The sequence below is a fragment of the Echinops telfairi genome, unplaced genomic scaffold (assembly GCF_000313985.2).
Source record: "Echinops telfairi isolate 266 unplaced genomic scaffold, ASM31398v2 ScPeMD7_2291;HRSCAF=2852, whole genome shotgun sequence".
NCBI classification, from domain to species: Eukaryota; Metazoa; Chordata; class Mammalia; order Afrosoricida; family Tenrecidae; genus Echinops; species Echinops telfairi.
Genome location: NW_022106189.1, coordinates 11,920,516 through 11,929,432, shown reverse-complemented (window position 1 = coordinate 11,929,432; position 8,917 = coordinate 11,920,516). Strand labels below are relative to the sequence as shown.

Sequence of the window (8,917 nt, the reverse complement as noted above, 5' to 3'; positions counted from 1 at the left end):
CGATGTACAAATGCGCTTTACACAATTGATGTGTGTATGGATTGGGATAACAGTTGTATGAGCCCCAAATAAAATGATTTTTTTAAAAGAAAAAAAATATATATATATAGGCATCGTGGGGGGAAAAAGATAATTTTTCTCTATTTCTTTTCTTAAAAATGATACAAACTTAAAAGTGAGACTTAGATACAACGAAAATGTAAAGTCTTAATTTGTAAATAGCCATAATACCAATTCATGGCTTGTTTTTCAAACACATTTGTTTTTAAAACTCTGATTGCTCTTCCTCCCTGCTGCCAATAGTTATGTTGAATTTTTTTTAATTCAAAGCTAGTTTAGATATTTCTGATGAAATTATCCACCAACCAATCAATACGGCTAGTGCAGGAAGATGCATTCTCTAAATCAGAGCAGTCTGGATTTGCCTTGTTTCACAACAGCATAAAGAACCACCGCAACAAAGAAATCGGCCTACAATGTATTATTACAGGAAAAAAATAAATGATAAATGTACATGTGGTGAAATGAGTTCCTTTAAAATAGCAAAGAATAGCCTGTTTTTTTTGGAAAAACAACCCAAGAGATTTTTCCTCTAAACAAGTGGTTCTCAACCTTCCTAATGCCGCAACCCTTTAATACAGTTCCTCATGTTGTGGTGACCCCCCAACCATAAAATTATTTTCGTTGCTACTTCATAACTAATTTCGCCACTGTTATGAATCAGGCAACCCCTGTGAAAGGGTTGCTTAGTCCCCAACACGACCCACAGGCTGAGAACCGCTGCTCTAAACCCAGAGGAGTTAACCTTGCTCTAGTTTTTTACTTTAGAGGGTCTGTTACTTTTGCCAATAGACTGGTATTTCCCAAGGAACTTGTAAACAAGTTCGTTTTGATACTTTTCCTTTGGTCCTGGACTACAGTATTCTTTGTGACTGGTTTGCACCTTGCACGACTTGGTCAACAGACTATGCAATGACATATGTGTTTTAGGAGGGGATTACTCAATTCAGCGGCTGGTGCTGCCTCCCCCGCCCCTTCCTGTGGGAATGCCACACCTTGAAACTGACCAGGAGTTTGAAGAGGTTTTTCAGACAGAAAAGCAGCAGGAAGAGAAGATGAAAGCAGCTGCAGCAGAAGAAACAGGCAGTAAGGAGAGTTGTAAGACAGGCCAAGGGCTGTAACACCGAAGGTGGTGACAGGCCCAGAAGGGGTCCCCTCGCAGTGTCAGTGGTGACACACTGCAGGGCCAACAGATGCCTCTTCTGAGTGAGACAAGAGGAGCCTGTCCTCAGGACAGGAGAAAAGGAGGCATAGTCTGTCAAAAATAGCTGATTAAGCAGGTATCAGGCACCAAAGACCATAAAATTCATAGCATTGTGAATGAGGGAGAGTGTAGAGTAGAAAGGCCCATTTGTGGGCAACTGGACATCTCCTTGCAGAAGGGTCGCGGGGAGGAGACGAGCCAGTCAGGGTGCAGTGTAGCAATGATGAAACACAATTTTCCTCTAGTTCTTGAGTTCTTCCTCCCCTCCACTGTCATGATCCCAATTTTACCTTACAAATCCGGCTCGACTGGAGGATGTGCACTGGTACAGATAGGAACTGGAAACACAGGGAATCCAGGACAGATGAACCCCTCAGGACCAGTGGAGAGAGCAGAGATACCAGGAGGGTAAGGGGAAGGTGGAGGGAGAAAGGGGGAACAGATTACAAGGATCTACATATAACCTCATCCCTGGGGGACAGACAGTGGAGAAGTGGGTGAAGGGAGACACTGGACAGTGTAAGATATGACAAAATAATAATGATCTATAAATTATCAAGGGTTCATGGGGGAGGGAGGGAAAAAATGAGGAGCGAATATCAGGGTCTCCAACAGAAAGCAAATGTTTTGAGAATGATGAGGGCAACAAATGTACAAAAGTACTTGACACAATGGATGTATGTGTGGATTGAGATAAGAGTTGTACAAGCCCCAATAAAATTATTTAATTAAATCCCCACAACCCCCCCTCCCCCAAATAGCTGATAAACGTGCCCTGCTTGAAGATGGGAAATTTAGCCTTTATATTCCCTGACCTGAACCTTGAGCTGTAGCTGGTTCCTTTTCACTTAACTATAAATATGGTCCTTGAATTCTATATGACCATTGCAATGGGTGATCAAACCCTGAACAGAAGTAGTAGTGGAGTATTGTGGGAGGCACGGCTAGTGTCAGAATTGTTTGGAGAGGAGAGGTAGGTATGTATGTAGGTAGTTAGGTATGTCTAGATCACAGGGATCTCCCTAAAGGTGGACAGCTCTGATGCAACAGTTGATACTAGTCTCATTTTACAGTATGTAAAGTGTTTTGCAAGCTACAGTATTTATAGATTTATACAGTATTTACATATATGAAGTACTGTTAACATTATTCAACTGTTAATGAAAAGAGGAACTTGTTAGCCAATATTTTGATCTCAATTTACAGAGATTCAACAGAACACTGTTTGTCATGCACATGCCACTAAACTGTTAAGATGGTAACTATATGTTCCCTCATTTCCATTGCATTTCTAAATAAAATGGAACATACCTTCATTTTGAAAACTGGCTGGAATTCTTTCAGAGCAGATAACAATTTAATCTGAAGTGAAGCTCTTTCAGCTTCTTTACCATCTGCAAAAACATCAAACAGGGCATCCAGAGCTTCACCGGCCACTACAACGGAAGGATCTTTGGTGGCAACTTCAAGCAGAAAGCACCCAATGGTCTGGAGACAACAAAACAATCATTACCGTCTGGTATTCTAAGGTGAGTCAAAGTAGGTGTTTAAAAGATGCATGTAAACCAATCCATTCTTCCCTCAAAAAAAGCTTCCCTCATGGTGCCAACAGGTATAGAAACCTTATCTGTAACAATAGGAAAAAACAGAACAAAACATAAAACAAATCCACTCCTTTTAAAATTAGATAACTAAGATAACAAAAAGAACAAAAAATAATTTCATCTTCCTTGGAACAATGTGAATATAGACGAGGTAGCGGAAATACTAAGAAATTTAATAAAAAAGAAATACTAAGAAATTACTGTTAATTAGGTAAGGTGTGATACATAAGTTGTAATATAATAATTTGTTATGTAATAAACTACCCCAATTTTTTTGGTACATACTGAATAAAAAGATATCATGATACTTTTAATGTACTCAGCAAAGAAACCATATGGCAAATGTTAGTACCTGCTAAATCTACTTGAAGGGTATACAAAACTCAGTATTTTCTCTCTACATTTGTTTGCAAATGTTAACAAAAACAATTTTTAAACTTACACCTGAGAAAACTTGCTGTTTTTCTAAAGTTGAATTCGAAAATTATATTCAAAAGTGGAAAGTGACTATACACACAAAAATGTATTTATAGACGTGTACACCACTTACTTGTATCTATAAATACCCAAGAATGATACAGAAGAAAATGCTAACAGTGACTGTCTCCCCTGGGTGCAGTGGGGGGCTGGGAATTTAGGGTGGCAGTGAGTTTTTTCACTTTATATCCTTTTCTTACTTTCCTAGATTTTTTGCTGTATACATGAACTATTTTAAAAAAGTATTAAAATGACTTGGTCACCTCCATGATCAGATACATGGTTAGACAAAATGTCGTACAGATGTACAATGAATATTTCTCAGTTCAAGGTGGAAATAAAGTTCTGATGTATGTGCCACAACATGAAGGAATCTCTATTTTATGAATGAATCTTGCAAACATGCTGGGTTTGCAAAAAGAACAAATGACTTAATTTATGTAAAATAGGCAAATATACTGATACCAAAGCTTATACAGGGGAGTAAGAGTGATTGCTTAAGGGGCACTGAATTTCATGGTACTAGAATAATATGGGAAAATATAGTAATAATGGTTGTACAATATGAAAAATGTAAAGTTGCTGAATTATACATGTAAAAATTGTTGAATGGAAAATGTTTTGTTATATATTCTTATACCATAATAAAAAACATTACTTTATAAAGTTAGCAGATTAAAACTCCACTCACTGCCATCCAGTCAATTCTGACTCAGAACAAACCTACAGGACAGGGTAGAACTGGCCCCGTGGGTTCCAAGACTGTCAACTCTTGACAGGAGCAGAAAGCCCCAGCTTTCTCCCGAGAAGTCACTGGTAAGCAAACCACTGAACTTTTAGTTAGCAGCCCAACAGTAACCACTATGCCACCAGGGCTCCTTAGCAGGTTAAGGACTATAGAATAACCAGTTTATTACCCATAGTGGCACAATGAAGGATCATTTTAGTCTTTTTAGGTATTAGAGATGGTGGAGCTCGATTGGTGCTGTTTCTAAGCAACTACACTGAAATGAACTGCTGGGAGCAACTCTGGGCCGAATGACTTAGCTTATTGACACTCCTACAGCTGACGATTAAAACGTGGGGTGGGGTGTTTCTGTTAAAGTTCAGACGTATGCCTTTGAGTCAATTCTGACTCACAATCATCCTCGAGACAGATTAGAACTGTCAAGGAATATAAAGCCTCATCTGTCTCCCGAAGAAAGAGCAGCATGTGGTTTTGAACTGCTGTCCTTGGGGTTTCCAGAGCAACTGGTAACACACTACACCTGCCACCAGGGCTCCTTTAAAGTTCCAATCGCTGATGATTAAAACATAGAATTATGTAAGAATAATGAGCGATGTATTTTAAGTGAGTGTTTAACTTAGTGTGCAAAGAAAACTAGGTAGTTCGTCTCTTGATAGTAGGAAATATGCATACATTTTAACCAATACCGCAGGAAAAAGACATCTTTAAAAATTTTGAAATTTAGTTTTTCACCAAAGGCATGTTTATTTTGGAAAGAGTATCTCTGGATTAAAATTAAATGGCAAAATGTGACTCAGCTTTTAAAGAACCAAACCAACGATCAAGTCAAAGACTATATTCTAATAATAATGTCTACTTAAAAAAAAAAAGAATCCTACAGCCACATTACTCTACGCCCATTTCTAATTATTTCACATATTGTTGATGACAGCGAATTGTTTTACCTTCAGGGTTTCAAGAGTACCATCTTCTTTGGCTAGGACGCTGCCAGTGATTCCTAAGATACTAACAACATTTACCCTAACTCTAGTGTTACTGTTACAAATGCCTGCTTTGCACAACGTCATCAGCTGATCAGGAGTCATACACTGTTGAGAGAAAAGAAAGCATTTACAGTGTTAAACTCAACCAAGTCCAAAAGCATGTAAAAAGAGGCTGTAAACTTCTAAATATGACAAATTCTGATAAGAGACTACATGTTCTCATTACTCCCAAATATATCTGTGTTTTCCAAACTAAACTGAGGCCTGATCATGTCGCTGCCACTATCTCCTACACAGGAAGCCTATCAGTTTCATTGAAGACTTCCTTTCATTCCAGATGCACACAGATGAAGGAGAATCTAACTTCTTCCTTTTATACTATTCTTAAGGCTTGGAAAAATGTAACTTGATCATGTCGTTTTAATAAAACACAGCTAGTTTTATATATGATTAGGCCACCTAGGAGGCACACGTTTGCTCCTACCTGCTAATATAAAGGTTGGCGGTTCGAACCCACCCAGTGCAGTAGAAACAAGTTCTTGACTTCTATAAAGATTACAGCCAAGAAAACCTTACATAGCGACTCTACTCTGTACTGTATAAGGCTGCCATGAGCCAGAATCGACTTGATGGCAACAGACTTTAGTTTTGTTTGCTTTTTTATATAAGGTGAGAATTTCCTTTGGGATATATGTGTTACTATAAAATATTAAATACGGTAAAAGCAAACAAACACACTGAATTAGTGTGCTTTCACCATGTAGTGGTAATTTTAAATGAATTACCTTGGCAGTAGGTATCACGAGCGTGCCAGTGCAAGTGTCAGGTTTCCAGGCTATCTGCTCTAGGGGAACTCAATATGGTGATGAGGGCTTGATAGGTGGAGTCAAACAGTTTGATTTCAAATCCCAGCTCCAATACTTATCTCTGGGCAATTCTACACAGGTCACTTAATCCCACTAAAATTTCAATTGCTCCATCACTAAATTTAGTAATATAATTAATTGCAGCAAAGTGTTGCTACAAGGATTGAGATAATGAATGTACTCACTAATTGTTATTTACAATAACACTGAGCAGTTCTAAATCATCAAACTAATATATGAATCATTTCATTAGTTCTGCCAAATCTAATGTGCCAGTTTTCTCAGAAAATACCAAAATGACAAAAATCCTGCCAACGTTTTCAGTTTTTTTTAAACTTATGACAAATCTATTACCAAAAATGTGAAATGGCGGATAACAAATGGAAAAGTTAGGAGTAGGGAGAGTAAGAATGTGCTGCATTACTGACAGTACACCTCACAAACATAACTAAACTCACTGTCCTCAAGTTGATTCAGACGCATAGCAACTGCCCCTGTGAGTTTCCAAGACTAACTCTTCATGGGAGTAGAAAGTCCCATCTTTTTCCTTTCGAGGGGCTGTTGGGTTAAAAGGCTGACCTTGTGGTTAGCAGCCCAGTGAGTAACCACTGCATCACCAGGCCAAAAAGAAAGTGCCCACTATCTCCCAGTTCGTGTACAAGCCTCCTCAGTTACAACACACTACTGCCTGCATACCATGGACAATCTTCGAGGATGCGAACATTGCTGTTTTGACATGGTGTTAATCAAAGTGTGTGGAATTCTTCAAAGGAGTAGAGAGATGGAAATACCATTTTTAGAAATATATAGACCTAGATTGAGACTATGTCAAAAACAGCTTCACATTTTGATATATTTAATAAAGGTGTCTGTGATTTTATAGGAATACTTTTTGAATTGACTTCACATGGGGCAAAACTTTCTTTTTCTTTTTAAATAAAGAGTATCTAGTAGCCTTGGCTGTTAATCGAAAGATTGACGGTTCAAATCTACCACATGCTCCATGGGAAAAAGATATGGCAATCTACTTCCATACAAACTACAGCTTTAGAAATCCAAGAGGCCCCTAGAAAGCAAGGGTTCTGGGTACTCCAGCACACTTTCTGTTTACTTGTAAAACACTTAGGGCATTCCAAGCCCAGAGGCACTGTTTCTGGAGGCACAGCGTAAGTGGCTAAGGAAGGACTGAAGACATGCCCTGAGAGGGCGACGTACAGGAACTGCAAAGCCAGATCAATGGAAGAATCATGTGCATGGATAGTGCAGTCATCAAGAATGATGATGGGACAAGTGAGGAGTGACTGAAACATCAGCAAATATCTTCAAGAAAAAAGGAAAAGTGGGTAATATGGCCTTAAGCCATGTTAATCAAAATAGGATAATATAAAGGAAGGCGAAAGTATAGCTTAGAACAGTATTCTAACACTTCAGTCGGCATAAAAATCACTAAGGTTGTTTGCTAAAACACAGATTATTTGGTTCCTCACAAAAGTTTCTATGCTTGAGTAGTCAAATGTGAGGTGCCAGAATTTGCCTTTATATACAATGAAGAGAACATCAAACCAATAGATAAATGGTTAAAATGATAGGAAAATCACAAAGAAATGCAAAGGCCCCTAAAAACATATGAAAAGCTGTCAGTCTTGCCATAACCAAGGAAATGCAAATTAAAACCAGACCTATTTTCTCGTCTGTCAAACTGACTAAGATCCAATCGTTTGACAGTAGACTGCTAGTTAAGCCATGGCAGAACAAACACTCTCAGACACCTCTGTGGGGATGAAAAATGGTCCATACTATAAGGAAGGTCATATCACAATACCTGAGGACTTAGGTGTGCCTGCCTCAAATCATGTTACCTTCAATTCCATATGAAAGTTGGACAACGAATAAGAAACACTGGAGAAGAATTGATGTCTTTGAATTATGGTAATAGAGAAAAATATTTAAAGTACCATAGACTGCCAGAAGAATAATTAAGCTGTCTTGGAAGAAGTATAACCAGTATGGCTTCTTAGAAGAAAAGATGGCCAGACTGTCTCACCTACTTTGGTCATGTTATCAGAAGACAGCAGGCCCTGGAAAAGGGTACCATGCTTGGCAAAGTAGAGGGTCAGCAAAAAAGAAGAAGACGTCATTCAACCGGAAGGACTGACACGATGGCTGCAAGAATGGGCTCAAACACCTAACAACTGAGTGTTGTGCACGACCAGGTGGGGTGTTTTCATCTACTATACACAGGGTTGCTTGCTATGAGTTGGAACCAATTCAATGACACATAGCAGCAAATCACAAAAGAACCTTGGTGGCACCGTGGATTGCTAACTATAATGTCAGTGGTTCAAATCTACCAGCCGCTTTGTGGTAGAAAAATGAGGTTGTCTGCCCCAGTACTTATAGCCTCAGAAACCCAACCAGCTGTTCTACTCTGTCCTATAGGGTCACTGTGAGTTGGAACTGAAGGATCAGTATGAAATCATGATTTCTGTTTGTTTCTAGTAATAATTATTTTCTAGCTCTGTCAACTAAAAAAGGCCTGGAAACAAAGATAGCATGATAGCAATAAACATGCGAAAATTCAATTTCCCATTAAAAGGAATCAAGGCTTCTTGGAGAAATGAATGAATCTAGGTTTTAATAAAAAAAAGTGCAAGACATCCTGGTCCACCAGGCCTTGAGGATGATGACCCCAATTAGAGCAGCCAGTCCACAGAGAGGACCACATGGCCAGCCCTACTATGAGACATGATGGCCCTCACTGGCCCATGACCCTGCGGGGGACAACACCAGAGACACAATGTGGGAATTGCACCCAATCTGATCCCGCCACACCGAGGCAAAGCACAGGGGGAGTGCAGCGGAACAGCAAGGGAATGGAGGAGCAAGGTCCCCAGGGAATGCCAAAGGTGGACTTTGGGGCCAGGGCGTGGTGCTCCAACAGACTGGACTGGAAAACACTCCTAAAGGCCAGCGAT

General features: G+C 39.3%; 1 protein-coding gene across 1 annotated transcript in view; it reads right to left on the bottom strand.

Moving 5' to 3' along the window:
* The window catches only part of HEATR3 (HEAT repeat containing 3), a 67,820-nt gene that overhangs the window by 5,542 nt on the left and 53,361 nt on the right, over nt 1–8,917 (bottom strand). Inside the window, exons 13-14 of the mRNA XM_004704895.2 lie at nt 5,038–5,181; nt 2,576–2,752 (exon numbers count right to left, since the gene is read on the bottom strand). Coding sequence (XP_004704952.1) covers nt 2,576–2,752; nt 5,038–5,181 — 321 coding nt within the window. The remainder of the gene's footprint in view (nt 1–2,575; nt 2,753–5,037; nt 5,182–8,917) is intronic.